The sequence below is a fragment of the Macrobrachium nipponense genome, chromosome 24, assembly GCF_015104395.2.
Source record: "Macrobrachium nipponense isolate FS-2020 chromosome 24, ASM1510439v2, whole genome shotgun sequence".
NCBI classification, from domain to species: domain Eukaryota; kingdom Metazoa; phylum Arthropoda; class Malacostraca; order Decapoda; family Palaemonidae; genus Macrobrachium; species Macrobrachium nipponense.
In genome coordinates, this window is record NC_061091.1 from 61,944,683 (window position 1) to 61,962,267 (window position 17,585).

At 38.9% G+C, this 17,585-nt stretch overlaps 1 protein-coding gene across 5 annotated transcripts in view; it reads right to left on the reverse strand.

Annotated features, from left to right (window-relative positions):
* The window catches only part of LOC135205674 (splicing regulator SDE2-like), an 83,186-nt gene that overhangs the window by 10,675 nt on the left and 54,926 nt on the right, over positions 1 to 17,585 (reverse strand). For all 5 annotated transcript variants that reach the window (XM_064236576.1, XM_064236577.1, XM_064236578.1 and 2 more), the window contains 3 exons: positions 15,718 to 15,848; positions 12,896 to 13,122; positions 2,247 to 2,416 (listed from right to left, as the gene is read on the reverse strand). In XM_064236576.1, the coding sequence (XP_064092646.1) occupies positions 2,247 to 2,416; positions 12,896 to 13,122; positions 15,718 to 15,819 (499 nt within the window). In that variant the 5' untranslated portion in view covers positions 15,820 to 15,848. The remainder of the gene's footprint in view (positions 1 to 2,246; positions 2,417 to 12,895; positions 13,123 to 15,717; positions 15,849 to 17,585) is intronic.

The following is a 17,585-nucleotide window of genomic DNA, read 5'->3' on the forward strand; positions in this document are numbered from 1 at the left end:
TGCATTGAAAACTATGTTAACTGCATTCTTGTTGCATTTTTCATAAAAAGAACCTTCAAATATTGATTATTGTGCATTTTTGGTGTCATATTTCATCTGCCAGATCAGTGTTATAGGTGTCGTAACCCTGGAAATAATTTCTCAATAATATAATTGAAAAGCGCCTTAACCTCGGAACGTCGTAAGCCAAACCCTTCGTAACCTGGGGACTGCCTGTATAAGGAAAAATAACTTTGTTTCATATAAGTCAAGTATCTAGATATTCGTTTATGCTAACTAGAAGCAAGAGCATTCGCTCAGAATTGTGTTATGGTGAAACAAACTCATATTCATCAGCTGATTTCAAACCACAACATTGGCCGCTCCGCGGAATACTGGCTTAAATTTGCTGTAGTATTTTAAAACACAATAATATGAGAATACATACAATATTCTTGGATACAGTGAAATAATGTATAACTTTTTAAAGGATTTATGGAAAAGATGCATAATTAATAAAATAACACAATACATTTTTCGGAACTGGCGGACAAGAACGAACATGAAAAAACATCCTCTGACAATGTGGAGCGTAGTTACAAAGGCTGCCTTAATTTGTATCTTAATTCTGTACAAAAATGAAAATACCTTTACATAATATATTTTCATACACATTTTAAACATAAAAGCATAAAATTTAAAAAATCGACACATCGATCGCTAAATTTGCACTCTTTTTAACTCGATATTTTCGGAAGAGCGGCAGACGGCGGCATACAAGAACGAACTTGAAAAAACATCGTAGTCGATAACTTGAAAGGCAGTTTCAAAAGCTGCCTTTTTATCATATTTCTGCACAGAAATAAAAATACCCTATTCGTAATACATTTTCATACCCATTTTAAACATAAAAGCATAAACATTTATGAAATCGACACATCGATTGCTAATTTACACTTTTTTTAAATCAATATTTTCAGAAGAGCGGCAGGGGGCGGCTCACAAGAAAGAACATGAAAAAACATCGTATTTGATAACGTGAAGGGCAGTTTCAAAAGCTGCCTTTGTATCATATTACTGTACAGAAATAAAAATACCTTTCACGTAATACATTTTCATACACATTTTAAACAAAAGCATGAACATTTATAAATCGACATATCCATAGCTAAATTTGCACTTATGTAACTATATTTTCGACAGTCAGAGGCATATATTTTACCCTAATACCTACGTAATAACTCTCCATAAAATTTTTTAATATAATTTGCATATCTTTATGGTCTGAACGGCATTTCTACAAATGTGTGAACTCATTAGACAACGGCACTAGCGGCACTGTTAACTGAAAATTGTGTCGTAAAGATACCTTTAAAATGCCTTATTTTTTTTAATGAATATTTTTGACGACCGCTGTAAAACAGAGTCGCCGTCGAGTGATTGCGCCGTTAACCGCGGGTCGCCTGTATATCTCATCACCTCTGATACAAATGGTAATTTGTCACATGATGAGAAAATCTATCCATTTACATTCTGCATAATTTACCTTAACAAAGTAATTAGTGTCTGAATTAAAATTCTTGATATGGTTTGGTGAGGAGTTCTACTGATTTATGGTCACCAGAAGCAACCAAAAACTTTTAATTGTATGATGATTACAGTATCACAGATTTCACTGGATACAGCTTGAAATCCATACCTGTTCCCATAAAACAAAACTATAGCTCTCCACATGATCAAAAAGTTCACAACATTACACTCAAACATATCACATATGATGGTAAAATCCTGAGCATTGACTATTGTAACTGTACAGTCACACACCTAATGCCTCCTTCCAGGTGTGCTCCTGCCTCCAGCAATTCCTCTACCCCCTTTTAAGCTCCTTCCAAATTCATACATCTGCCTTTGACAGAGCTCAAACCAAGGTCAATTCAACAATACCAGCTTCCACCCTTATTCAGACTCCAATTCAGGACGCACCTCTAGGCATGACTGACATGATCCCCAATGACGAAAAGATTGGGATTCACAGAGTCATGACAGAAGCTTAGAAACCTGGACTTAAAATTCCTCTGTATAATATGAACCACTCTGCCATTTTGTTCCTGTTCACCTTAACTGAAGGTAGAGCTCTTCAAAGTACACTTTAAGAACAAATATAAATGACAGAATTCTAAAGGTCTCAAACTTCATGACAATAACATTATACACAATTATGATACTGCAGTTAAACATACCTGAAATATTTATGATAGCAAACTAACCTTTATCAAGAGAATCAAAAAGATTCTTTTCCCGTTTTTCACGCTGTTGGTAATAAGATTCATCCTGGAATATGTGCTTCGGAGTCTCTTTTAATTTTTCAAACTTCTGACATTTTCTCTCTTGCATTTCTCTTTCTCTCTCTGCTTTTTTACTGATGAAATCCTTTAATCTGCAAAATATAGAGATTACCAAGAATTGTACTTTTAAAATGTTTCAAAAACTATTACATAATGACTTACAATGACCAATTAAAATACTTGAAAATTCACTTACTAAAATATGAAAGAAATATTCCAAGCTTAGCCTTATTACCATGAGGAAACTTGGAGCCTGAGAGCCTGAAACATTCCATCCCAGCACCTATGGCATTCATTCATTCATTCACTTTATTTCACCCAAAAAGTCAAAGCCACTATTATATGGACACTGTTTTTTGTGGTAACCTGAAGCCAACCATCAACATTGAAGATTTTTCCAGTAAGTCTTACTAACATTTGGGGATTTTGCTCTGCCTTTATTTGATGTCAGGGCCACCAGTAACCAATAAACAGATAGGGACAAGCGGTTTCCATATAACTGAAAACTGATTAAATAGCTTGAACAATGCATTAGAGAGAGAGAGAGAGAGAGAGAGAGAGAGAGAGAGAGAGAGAGAGAGAGAGAGAGAGAGAGAGAGAGAGAGAGAGAGAGCATCATCATGATCACGATCCCTCGATATAAGCAGTTTTATCAGGGGAAAAGAAAAATAAGACATCATTATCATCACTGTAATTATCACTATATCACCCTCTCTCATATCATATAGTGGAGATCTCTATATGAAAAAAAATGTATAATAATAATACATAATAAAAAGGAATGATGAGAGGGATATAGAAGAAAATGAGAAAAGACTGTAGTGAATGAAAAATCAATGGGATGAATGAATTTCTTCCATAAGGTATCAATATCTCTCTCAGAAACATTTTTTTTCATATATAGAGATATTCATTATAGGATGTGAGAGAGGGTGATAGTGATAATAATAGTGCCAATATTGACGTCTTATTTTTCTTTTCCCCCATAAGACTACTTCTATTGAGGGATTGTGATCATGATGATGACTTCATCAACTGGTCAGGTGACCAGGACGTGACTACTCGAAGATGAGAGATTTTAATATTCTTAATTTTTTGCTTGTTATTTCCACATTGATAGCCCTACCTATAATTTTTTGGTAGCATTGTCATCCATGGCATTTAAGCTACTGTATTGTATGAACACAAGAACCTAGCCACCTGGGGGGGCAACCAAGTCCTTATGGGTGCCGGTCCCAAGCCCGGATAAATAGGGAGGGTTTTGGTGTCAGGAAGGGCATCCCGGCTGTAAAAATCTGTGCCAAAACCAAAAATGGAATGAGCCGAAATATGGAAAGAGGTTATGCTAGGGCGTACTCCGTAAACGACGCACAGAGACATCGCCCTAACTCTGTGGTAAGGCGAGGGCTACTGCATCAGGAGCGGGTGCAGCTAAAGAAGCGAGCTCACATTGGGTCAGAGTATGTCAGCTAAATGGTTGGGTCCATGACTGGGAGAGGTAGAGAATTGGCTGACTTGATGAGAGAAAAGAAAGTAGATGTTGTGTGTGTGCAAGAAACGCGGTGGAAAGGAAATAAAGCTAAAGAGTTGGGAGATGGATATAAGCTATATTATAGTGGAGCAAATAAACAAGGTAGAAATGGAGTTGCATAGTACTGTCTAGTGAACTAAAGAACTCGGTAATAGAAGTGCATAGAAAGAATGACCGTATCATCAGATTGAAGATATGTTATGGAGGAGAGATTCTGAATATTATAAGCGCATATGCACCACAAGTTGGTTTGCACAGAAGAAGAGAAGGGAAATTTCTGGAGAGACATGGATGGAATAATGCAAGAACTGGAAGAGCATGAGAGGTGATAGTTTGGGGCAGATTTGAATGGCCATGTCGGAAGTGAAAATGAGGCGATTGGGCGGGTGCATGGGGGCCATGGAATTGGGGAGAGAAACCCAGAAGGAGAGAGTGTAGTGGACTTTGCTGTGTCACTTCGACATGGCAATAGTAAACACATTTTTTGAGAAGAAAAGGGAACACCTAATAACATATAGGAGTGGGGGAAGATTCTCCCAGATAGACTATTTCTTGTATAAAAGGATAAATCTGGTGGAGGTCAAGAACTGCAAAGTTATTCCAGGCGACCATGTAGCCCCCCAACACAGGCTGCTATGTATGGACTTGAAGTTGAAAAGGGAAAGAAAAACCAAAGCTAAAGGGATAAGGAAAATTAAATGGTCATCGAATTACAGAAGGAAGGGGATAAGAAGAGAGAATTTAAGAGGAGGGTTTTGGAGGATATTGATATAGGGATTGAAGATGTTCAAGAATGGTGGGCACGAAATGCAGCAGTAATAAGAAGGCATGGAAAGGAGCTGCTAGGAGAGACATCTGGTATCATATGGGAAGAAAAGGATAGTTGGTGGTGGATGAAGACATTGAGAAAGTAGTAAAAGATAAGAAGGAGGCAAAGAAAAGATGGGAAGAGTCACAGTCAGTGGAAGACAGAAATAGGTACAGAGAGAAAAACAAGGTGGTGAAAAAGGTGGTAGCCCAGCTAAAGCAAAGTCGTATGATGATGTGTATAATGAGCTGGGGACAAAGGAAGGATTAAAGAAGATGATGAAGCTATCAAAGGCTAGAAATAAGAGCACCAAAGATATAACACACATCAAACAAATAAAGAATCAAGAGGGTGTAGTGCTTAGAAAGGGAGGAAGACATTGTGAAGAGATGGAAAGAATATTCGAACAGTTGTTAAATGAAGAAAATAATAGACTAATAAGAGAGGATGGGCAATGAACATTGGCATGGTAATGAGGTTTTCTAGGCGAAGAGGTAACTAAATGCACTGAAGAAGATGAAGAATGGGAAGGCAACCGGACCAGACATGATCCCGGTGGAGGCATGGAAAGCATTAGGAGATGAAGGAGTGGATATACTGTACGATCTTATGATAAAGATCCTTGAACAGGAAAAGATACCAAATGAGTGGCGTGGGAGTATATTGATCCCAATTTTTAAAGGGAAAGGCGATGTCCAAGAGTGTGGTAATTATAGGGGCATTAAATTGATGTCCCACACTTTGAAGATACTGGAAAGGATGATAGATGCTAGACTGAGAGAAGAAGTACAAATAGGTAAAGAGCAGATGGGATTTATGAAGGGAAGGGGAACAACAGATGGTATATTTTGTCTGAGGCAATAATGGAGAAATTCGGGGAAAGACAAAGGGACCTACATATGGTATTCATTGACCTTGAAAAGGCTTATGACAGAGTCCCGAGACAAAGAGGTATGGAGGAGCCTGAGGGAGAAGATGGTGCCAGAGAAGTATGTGCGATTGATACAAGAGATGTACCGGAATGTATTTACCAGAGTGAGGAGCAGTGTTGGGGAGACAGAAGGTTTTGAGGTGAGAGTAGGATTACACCAGGGGTCGGCTCTGAGCCCATTTATCTTTAACATAGTATGGATGTTTATAATAGAGGAAGTAAGGGAGACAGTACCATGGAACATATTGTATGCGGATGATATTGTTCTGTGTGCAGAGAGCAGGGAAGATCTGGAAGTGAAATTGGAAAGATGGAGACAAGTACTGGAGGACAGAGGAATGAGAATAAGTAGATCCAAGACAGAATATATGTGTACCACCACTGAGGGGGATGATAGAGAAAGTATTCAGCTTGGTGGAGAGCAAATAAGGAGAGTTGATAAGTTTAAGTATTTGGGATCTTTGTTAACGCTGGAGGAAGTATGGAAGAAGAAGTAAAACATCGGGTACAGGCAGGCTGGAACAACTGGAGAGCGGCCTCGGGAGTTCTTTGTGACAAAAGGTGCGCTTGGTTAAAGGAAATTCACAAGACGTGGTACACAGCAATGCTGTATTGTATGAAACAGCAGCATGAGAAAAGCAGAGCAGAAGAAGATGGATGTGGCAGAAATGAGAATGCTTAGGTGGATGTCTGGGGTAACAAGAGTGGATAGGATCAGAAATGACTACATAAGGGGTCAACTAAGGTGGTGGAAGTATCAAACAGAAAGTGCAGGAGGGGAGGCTGAGATGGTCATGACACCATGTTGAGGAGAGATGAGGACCACCTGGAGACATACTATGGGAGTGGAGGTGCAAGGAAGAGAAAGAGAGGGAGACCAAGAAAGAGATGGAAGGACGGTGGTGAGAGGAGATTTACATGAGAATTGAATTGATGAGGCAGAAGCGCAAGATAGAAATAGATGGAAACGGCTCATCCGAAACGGCGACCCCTATATAAAATGGGAAAAAGCGTGGGAAGAAGAAGAAGAAGAAGAAGAAGAAGAAGAAGATTGTATGAAACACAAGATGATAAATGATGAATGCACTGCGATGTCATGTAAGGAATGAAAGAATATAGTTTACCTTAAAGTTTCATGTTTATTTCACTACTATACATATTTTAGCATTAAGTTTACTGAAGCATATAATTCATATATCATCAAAATCTTTAAATCATTGGCTTGACGATGTTTCGTGATGAAACTGGGAAACACTACTTTTCTTTGGGTAAAACTAAGGTGTAATGAAAGTTATAACTTTTGAGAGACATTTTTGTCAGGAGAGGTGGGAGAGAGGATCCTCACTGCATGACATTTTGAGGAGACAGATGAGTTTGCAACTTTCCAGCCCTGTGGTTGACTGATCAACAGCCAATCAGGAACATGGTAAGGGATGGGGCTGGGCACCAGATGCACGGGTGCTGTGAATTAATTATAGTAACTCCTTGACAATAATAAGCAGGGACTTATGGGATTCCGTCCAAACCTGACACCTTCCGATCCTCTAACAGGGCTCCCCAACCTATGTCTGAAGTGTCTGAGTAAAACTGTAGGATGGGGTGCAGAGAATGAAGGGATACTCCTTCTTGAAGTCTCTCCCTTAAAAGCCACCAAAAGAGATCTTCCTTGATTTCTTTGGTAACTGGAAAAACTGTCTAATTGGGTTGGGGTTTTATGCACCTGTTTGCCTTGAGGAAGAACTGCAGTGTCCTCATGTGAAGCCTTCCCAACTTCACTAACTGTTCTACTGAAGAAAGCGTCCCCAGCAGATTCATCTACTACACTGCTGAAAAAGACGAACAGGTGAGGATTTCCTGAACTGTCAGGAGACACGAATCCACTCTCTTTGAGGACAGAAACGCCTGAAAATCCAGATTCAAAGTCATCCCCAAATAGAGAATGCTCTGAGATGGAGTCAACTACAATATCTGGAAATTTATGACTAAGCCTTAACATCTGCATTAAAGCAGAGGGTCCTTTTCAGGTCATTCGCGCACTGACTTTCCGAAGAGGTGCAGAAAAGCCAGTCATCTAGATAGAGACGCACTTATTCCCAGCAGGAGCAGCCACTGCCCTAGAGGGGCCAAAACTTGGGTGAACACTCAAGGTGCCCACGACAGTCTGAAGCACAGTGCCCAAAACTGGAAAACTTTGTTCTGAAAGACGAAACACAGGTAGCAGGTACTTCCTGGAGTCTTGATGAATCAGAACATGGGAGTACATATCCTGCATGTCCAGGGACACCATCCAGTCTTCCTGGTGAAGCAAAGCTAGTACTGACTGTGTTGTCTCCATATTGAATTCTGTCTTCAAAAACATAAATATACAGGGCGCTGACACCCCTTAATGACTTGGGAACTATGAACAGTTTGTTGTATAACCCCTCCAACTGGCCAACTACCTCTTCCACTGCTACTTTCTGAATGAGCGCCTACCTCCAAACCGAGTACCAAAAAACCTCTCCAAGCCGATGGAGTATGCCATCAACTAGATGGGCACCTTGGAAAGGAGAGGTTTTTTCTTAAAAGGAACAGAGTAGCCTACACAAAGTAAAGTAATACCTCAAACTTATGTGAGGTTAGGTTCCAGACCCCTTGCGCAAGGTAAAGTTTTCATGTGAGTTTGGCAAGGTCACTAAATAATGCTAATAAATGCTTATTTAAAGAGTTTCAACACTAAATATGACCTTAACCATGATCCCAAAGTATTAAAATAACTTTTAAATGAAATTAATACTACTGTAATTTCATTTAAAAATTAATTTCATATAATACCGTTAAAAAATTAAATAAATGGTTGACATAGAGTCACAGTAACTACACCATACGTACATATACAGTTTTGTATGTACTTATGCTAACGTTACCCCTGATTCATGGGATGCCATTTTCATTTTCCCTCACAAAGTAAAAGACGTTTTTTTTCCATCAGTAGTAAAAACTTCATACATCACAGTTATAATGGAGGTACACCATTCAATAAAATGAATAAAACGTGCGTAGAAGGAAAAGGTCAAATTCAATCAAGCTGAAATCAAGTAGTGTGAGGGCTAACTACAAACAAGAGAGAGAGAGAGAGAGAGAGAGAGAGAGAGAGAGAGAAATACATGCGTACATACTTTATGCACATTTCTCTTAGGTTAAGAAAGTAATTTTCACAGAACAACAACTCTTAGTCATGTAATTGATATGCTTTACTAGTCATTAACGAATTCATTTTATCAACTCAGCCTGACTGAACAATCTCACCTCATGATCATGTGAGGGCCTAGTGACAAACACTTTGCAAATTATATACTGCCTTTGTATTACATAAATATGTATACACAAAATTTCCATACTGATTTTACACTTTAAAGCATGAAAACTTATATGTACTAATTGTAGTACTAGTACTTCAGAAATTAAAGTTTCTGAAGAGATATAATTTTTGAAAAGTTCACTAACCTTGTGAATGGGTATGACATCTTGTAAAAGTACACTAACTGTATATGCTGTAATTATTTTAATACAAATTATACACACAAAAACTCTAAAACATAAATTTACATAAAAAATTAAACAAACACTTTTGCAGGGTTTTGCAGTGTTTCCACAAATGTTCACATGTCTGTGAAAAACTTGTGTATGATAACTAGTTAGGTTCCAATGAAAAGTTTGAGCTATTGTAAATTCGCGTAACTCAAATCGTGTAAGATTGATGTATTACTGTACCTGAACTACCCCGGCTTCTGCACCTCTGCACTTTCATTCCTTCTAAAAATGATGTAGCCTGCACCTACAGGCGTACAAAGAACCAACTTGGAAGAGGGCTTGGCTGCGGGTTTCAACCTGGACTTGGATGATAGGCGAAGATAGGTGCATGGCCTGGTGAAAGGAAGGGACCTTCCTCCTAGAAAGGGCTGCTGCTGAAGAGGAGAAAAGGACTTTGCAGGCAAAGTTGAAGGTTTAGGGCGTTCAGTCGCAGAAAGAATGTCTTTAACCACTTCTTGGGGAAACAGATGAGTCTTGTTGACCAGAGAAAACAAAAGCACAGACTTCTGAATCACTGTTACACCTTTGGTTGCAAATGAAGACCAAAGTTCTTGCTTCTTCAATATTCCCATAGCAAATAGGAAAACCAGCTCATCTGATCCATCCCTCACTGCTTTGTCGGCACAAGAGAGCAACCCCTACCAGTCCACAGCAAGATCTTCAGGAAGGACTGGGCAGTCCTCTAACTTCTTAGCCAAAGTTCCAACCTTCCAGTTTGAAAAGCTATAAATCTCCAGGATATTGAATACATTGAAAACTAGATGATTCAGTTTTGGAGAGGAGAAAAATATCTTGGCAGAGGAAAACACACACTGGCAAGTTGCATCTATGAGGTCAGAGAAGTCCCTCCTGGGAGGAGGCATACACTCCCAAAGAAGGCACTTCCCCAGTGGTGTAAAAGCAATAAAGCTTCTTGAGGAGTTTCAAAGGTGGGAAATGCTTTGCCTTGCTCCCTCAAACTTGCAACCCACTCATCAATAAGCCAAAGTGACCTCTTAGAGGCAGAGGAAAGAACTAACTTGGGAAGACAGGCATCTGTTGGTGTCTTCCTCATGAAGAAAATGGAGGCTGGAGAACTAGGAGGAGCTGGACCATAGAAATATGGGAAGTCTCCAGTAGGAACCTTAAGGGTGACGAATAAGCAGAAGCAGGCGTCGAGTCCTGGTCTTGCTCCTAATCCTTTGATGACACTTGCGACAGAGAAAGATCCTCACTCCTGGTAGGCAATGTCTTTCCCTTAAAAAAAAAAAATCTTTAAAATGTTAATGAGGGGCTAAAGACACATCTTCCTGTTGCAACTTGACAGGATAGACAGGAGAAGTTGTCGAACAGAGTCGAAGAAGAAGCCTTTGAACAAGAACTTGGACAGTCTGCGCGTGGAGTCGAAGCATGTCGTGTTGACTGAATTTGCAACGAATGCCAAGTCAGCACCAACACCTGTTGCTTATCAGTCAGATCTACTGAGTCACAAGTCAAATGTAGACTGCAAGGAGTTGGAAAAGTATGACTGCAAGGGGGCTGAGGACTGGAATCCCCCTCTCTTAGATCTCTTGACTGGTGAGGGTGAAACATCATTGACTGTAGAATGCCTTTTCAGAGGTCGAGAGGCTGAAGAATACAACATCTGCATGATCCAGGAGGCAACAAACCGCTGGACTTGGAAGACAATTGGACACTAAAAGATATGCCTTTCCAGCAGCAGTAGGGAACCTACAGCTATGTAATTGCTTGGTAAGACACTAGAAAAAATATAAGGTTTTCAGTAAGTTATATAACCGTGTTTTTATCATACAAAGTCAATTTGTAGCCTAGTCTGCCTGTTTACAAATGTATATGTGTGCAACGTGTTTACAGTTCCCCACTCTCTCTTTCTCTTTTAAAGAATTCTTTATGAAAAAAGGAGGGAGAGAGAGAGAGAGAGAGAGAGAGAGAGAGAGAGAGAGAGAGAGAGAGAGAGAGAGAGAGAGAGAGAGAGAGAGAGAGAGAAAGCATACAGACTGAAAAATATATGCATGTCACATTACATTACTGTACTATGTATAATGCTGCACTGCATTAAATAAATGTTATTTGACATGCAAGCTAGCAAACAGGCTAGACTTGCACATCACCTTCACAAAAAAAAAAATCAATCATTTACAGCACTATTTTCAAGCAAAGTTACTGAAAATCTTATTCTAATACACAAACTAAATTTTTCACTATATTTAAACACACAAATTCACAGTTACCATCTTAGTTATACATCAGAGGCAGAGAGATGGAGGAGAGTAAGGGGGGGAGGGGGAGATTTCTGATTAGTGGTGGTAGAAGAATGAGGAAATTTCAGTGGCTGAGATGACACTGTCAACATGAACTTCTGTACGAACAAGGTCAGCTTATCTACACACAAATGCACAAACAGTAGCAGAATTGGTTGATTGGCAATTAAGAAGCTATGGTAGGTCTGTTTGTCTGCTTAAAAAAAATAAGGAAAAAAGAAATCAAAAGCTGTCTAATGAAAGGCAAAAGAAAAACTGACATTCATGTGCTACATCATACAAAAATTTATGAAATCTCCATACCATCCAAGCAAGGTGCTTACTTGAACTTTGGCAATGTGTAACATATGTTGAAACCTTTGAAATCTTAATGCAATGTGTTACATATGTTGAAACCTTTGTAAATCTTAATGCAATGTGTTAACTGATAAACAGAAATATAGTAATTATACTTTGTTAAGGAATATTAATGCCATCACAACTTGGAATAAAATAACCATACACAATGGAAGAGAAAGAGATGGGATAAGTAAACACACAGACAGACATTCATACGATTGCTTTGAAACTATACAGTTCATACCTATGGTTCCTGTACTACATACAATACCACCTGGTTGGAGAGTTAGTCATAAGTCCAATTAGTATAAAAAAAGATTATCTAAGAGGATTATCCGTGGTACTTTTCTAACTACCTGTTCCTCACATTGCATATCTAAACCTTCAATCTTTTTTCCAGCTTTTTGATATCACATCTCTCCACTAAAATCATAGTATTTGTAATTCAATCTTTCCATTGTACACTGACTATGCATCTCTTATACTTGAGCACAAAAGTACCCAGGACCAAAGAGGGCTGCAGTGTTGGTAAAGGTTGGTGAAACAAGTCAAAGTAAGGAGAGATGTGTTAAGATGCAAATGTACACAAACCATAGGCACAAATGCTCAGTGGAGTCATGGTAGTAATCCTTGTCCAAGTGGCAATAACATAAAAAAAAAAAAAAAATGACTGGTCCTCTCTGCAGTCTGTTTTTAAAGTAATGATGATCAGGTACCAAGATTTGTCAAGTGTCATCCTAGGCAATAGCTAACAAAATACCTGGGCAACCAATTACACAGAAACTTAGAACTACAAAGCATAAAGAAGCACTTTGTGATGAATATTGTGATGCAGTAATCTCACATTTAACCACAGAGTAGAAGGTACATTCTTATAAAGAAATCTGCAAAACTGTTGCACTCGGATGCCAATTCAAAGATATTCAAACACTTTCAAATAACAAAAAATCAAGAATTTCATTTAGTTATTTGCATGCAATGCTAGAAATGAAGTTTTAGTTCTTGATTGGTTAACTTCCTTTAGAGAGAGAGAGAGAGAGAGAGAGAGAGAGAAGAGAGAGAGAGAGAGAGAGAGAGAGAGAGAGAGAGAGAGAGATAATTTTAACAGTAAAAGTTTAAAGTCCTTACCTCTTTTCTTCATTTATGTCTCTCAAACGTCTGCCACTGAGGTCTCTGCAAGCTTCACGATTGGTAGTTTTTTCAATCTGAGCACCAATAGCTCTAAGCATAGATCCAAAACCTCCTTTCCCACCAGGTAGTCTCAAAGTGGCAACAACAGTAGCATTGCTAGCTACAGATGATTCAGATGTTAAAATTTGGCTATTGCACTGCAAGACAACATCTTTGACACTACCCTGCAAAAGCCAATAGAAAAATATGTGAATACTATGTGACAAAACAAGCCAGGTACTGTAAGAATAGCGCGTTAACAGAATTCCTCCCTAAAGTGACAACAGACCACCTTGTTGAAGTGAGGCAGATTATACGATTAGGATATACCACAAGAACAGAATTTGACATTCTGAATATGAATAATTTGACCCTTAAGTTTGTGATTTTCCCCGCAGTATCTGCCAAATGTCCCAGGAAGACATACTGGGAAGGAGCTTTGGAATTCCCTGAAAAGGCTACAAAGCCTTCAGCAGTTTTTCCATCTCCTGGGGATCCCTCAGGGTTGAAGTAGCAGACACCATGGAGTGGCAGGCACTGAAGCAGGATTGGGTAAAGCAGACTCCCCAAAAGCATCATCCCAAGAGCAGCAGTAAGGCTCAGGATAAGCACAGCATAAGGAAAGGATGATACTGGCACAGTTTTACCCTCAAAAGACAAAAATGGAATCTTCACCTTCTTCCTTCTCAACCCCTATTTCTTTCAATGAGCTGAGAGACACTGAACACTCCCAGCCTCTATATGATACACATAGAATGAGGGTCAATGGTAAATAAAGATATGAACTGTCTCATACACTATGTCATCCGGGACACTGACACTGATCATTCTCACAAGGAATGAGTTTTCTGGGTCCTTCCATGCAATAGCAATCATAAGAATAGTCCACAAACATGACACAATCATCAATCAGTCAAAAAACTACTTAGAAAGTCAGTTTCAACAACAGCCATGACAGAGTATGTTACAGTAAATCTGCATTAGCAAGGCAGCTATGGGACAAGGCGTCACTTGCCAATTGACTGGTAAAGTTCCCCTTCTCACACAAAAACACTAATTAACTACTTTGTCCCAAACTTCATGACCAGAACAACTATTGCCAAAGATATACTATTTTACAAGCATAAATCCATTTCAAGTTATTTCCATTCATATATTACAAAGATACTGACCATGGAGAATAAAGCTGGGAAAATCATCTTCAGTATTAAATGCAGTATGTCAAAAGTTTAGCTACAAAAGCCCAAAGATTTGAGAGATTGTAAGTGCTTCATTAGACTTCCAGCATAGATACAGAAGGGCTTTAGGAAAGAAGAGTCATTTAATCCAAGAGAGTACTCACAAGCACAAATGATCAGAGAAAATGTGAAGGCCTGGGGAAGCCAGGATAAAATCAAAAGTATTGGTTTGGTTTGAAGATACTTGACAACTTCACACTGATGAATGAATCAAGTGACTAAGACATTAGAAATGTGTGACAGCAAAGAACATGTTGCATTTACAGCACTAACAGATTACAAAATGTAGTGTGCTTTTTATTCATAAAGTTAGATTTTATCATGAAAGTCCACCAATTCACTTTTCTTACAATGTTCTGGATTTTTAGATAGCAATCCATCTCACTTTTCAGAATGAAGCTTGGAACCAATATTTACCTACTCGGCTGAACCAGGTACCGTATATAACACTAACTAAAGCAATGATATGACAAATTTTTAAGCAATTTGTATTTTTCATTGCTGACAAACCTGAGGTCTCAACAATAGGATAAATCTTCTAGCACCAGCTGAAACCAGTTAAAAACAATCAAAGATTGTAAATGCAAGGAATCTGTGCCATCTGGCATCTGATGCGTAGTCGAGATGGAAGCATGTCAAGAGAGTACACTTGAATCCAGAATGCACCAGTCTTTCTTCCAAGCCATCAACACTAAGACCTCAAGTTTGTTAGCTCTGAAAAATATGAAAAGTATTTAAAATGCCAGGGAGGAACCTATATTCCTCTTGGGTTCATGCACTTCTGCATGCACCCAATCAGTGGGAGAACTTGAAGGTGTGGAGTCGGCTTGACTCGACACCTCGCATAGACAACCAAAAGGGTGTACTAGGACACCTCTTTCTTAAGGTCACAACTTAGCAAGGTCCTAAGAAGGAAGTCTGAGCTTTCAAGGAGAACGGGACTGCTCCAAGTTCTTAAATCACACCGAGGATTCTGAGGTGAAGAAAGGTCCACATCGTTTAAACATGCTCCATAAAAACCATTAACAATTTTACACCTCAATATTTGGATAGATAGTTCCTTATCTGAGTTACAATTACAACTACAATTTTTTTTCTACAAAAATTAAAAATACATACTAAACTTATCATACAGATTATTTTATCTAAAAGTACAATTTATTAAGGAATGGAATGGAATATAGAATTTAAACCAAAGGCCAAGCACTGGGGGCTATGAGGTCACTCAGTGCTGAAATAGAAAATGAGAGCAGAAAGGCCTGAAAGGTGTAAAAGGAGGAAAACCTCAGAGCAGTTGCACTAAGGAACAAGTATTACAAGAGGGTGGATAGCAAGACAGAAGAGAGAAAATATGAATGGAAGTACAGTAAAAGGAATGGAAGGGGTTGCAGCTAGGGGCTGAAGGGACATTGCAAAGAACCTTAAGTAATGCCTACAGTGCGCCGTGTGAGGTGCAGTGACGGCACTACCACCCCACGGGGGACAATGCATTAAGGATTGAACATTAGAATCTTATTTATGTCTGAAACATCTGAAACTTACTTCTCTCTGTTGTAATGCTTCTAAGATGCCAGAGGTTGTCACATTTTCATTAATGCACCAAGTTCGTCGGATGCCTGAGATGTACGAAGTTACAAAAACCATCGTGCTAACCTTTCAACTACTTGTTATATCTGAAAAAAACTTCACACATAAATCACAAAATAAAAGAAATTTCACATCTTCAATGTTCAATAATACTGAAAAGCCATTTGACAAAAAAATCTCCTCTTCTAACTTATATTTAATTATTTTCATTAGAACTACAGAAACATAAATATGTACTATTAAGAAAAATAACTTTTGTATAGTAAACTGACTTTTTCAAACTCGTCACTTTAAAATAGCAAGATCACTTTCCAGTCATACCAAAGTAGAAGAATTCCCACCTGGTTGTCTGCATATCTGGCCTGAAAAAGCCCTTCAATGAAAGTAAAATCATTTGTGGTGCTGTCTGAATTACTGCTACAGGTAAAGTTGGGTTGGGCAAAAGGCAGCGAAAAAAAATTTCACAATGTGATAGGTTTGAAAAAACTAAATTGGCTTTAAAAATGTAACCAAATTGGCTTTAAAAATGTATTCTTTATCACAAATGATATTGTCATGTTACATAAAGTTTTATACATACTTACCTGACAGATATATACTTAGCTATAGACTCCGTCGTCTCCGACAGAATTTCAAATTTCAAAGCGGCACACGCTACAGGTAGGTCAGGTGATCTAACCCCCCCGCCCTGCCCTGGGTGGCAGGACTAGGAACCATCCCCGTTTTCTAATCAGAATTCTTCTCTTCCACCTGTCTCCTGCGGGGAGGGCTGGGTGGGCTATTAATCGTATATATCTGTCAGGTAAGTATGTATAAAACTTTATTGTAACATGACAATATCATTTTTATACATTCAACTTCCCTGCCAGATATATACCTTATGCTGATTAGCACCCATTGGTGGTGGGTAAGAGACAGCTAACTACTGAAATAGACAGGTAAACACATATGTTGTAGGTATTTATAAACCTTGGTTCCTACCTTATTAGGCTGAAGACTTCGCGGCTACTGCCTTGTAGTCTGCTTAGCCTCAAGAGCCTCAGCGAGATAATGTATCTATGGCTAAGAGTTGTTCTTGTGGGTCTGCCAATGGGGTCTTATCCACTTACTCGGCAGAGCCTAAAGGCCTTTGTCATTGGGTGCTATTCCACTTACATGACAATACACCTTGTTCAAGGAGCACAAAACCAAAAGATCCCGATCACCTGATCCTAACATCCATGTTAGTTCTAAGATGTAAGGAGTCATCCCCGAACTCCTACACAAAACCAACCAAAAAAACTCGAAACATAATTACACTTTCATTACAAAAATAAATACACAAAAAAAAATTTGTACTCCCCTACTAGTCATACATACCCTTGATCGCCTACCAGCAATGACACTCTGCTCCCGTGCGACAGTAGTGAGCTTGCTACTAGAAAACAAGCACATCTGACAAGAGGGTTTATGTACGATAAAAAAACACAAAATTAAGGATCAGTCTTTGCTCCAAGACCCAGTACTGTATCTGCTGATACAAAAGGACCTAGCGAGAAGCACTTCTCATAGGTCACACTCACGTCCTTCAGATAATGAGATGCAAACACTGAATTGCACCTCCAATATGTAGTCTCGATGATATTCTTCAGAGACATATTCCTTTGGAACGCCAAAGACGTTGCTACTGCTCTTACTTCATGCGTCTTGACTTTTAGAAAGACCGAGGATTCCTCCGAGCAGTTCTGTACGTCCGTAATAACGCTTCTCACAAAGAAAGCCAAGGCGTTTTTGGACATGAGTCGTTTGGGGTTCTTCACTGCACACCAAAGACCTTGTTGACA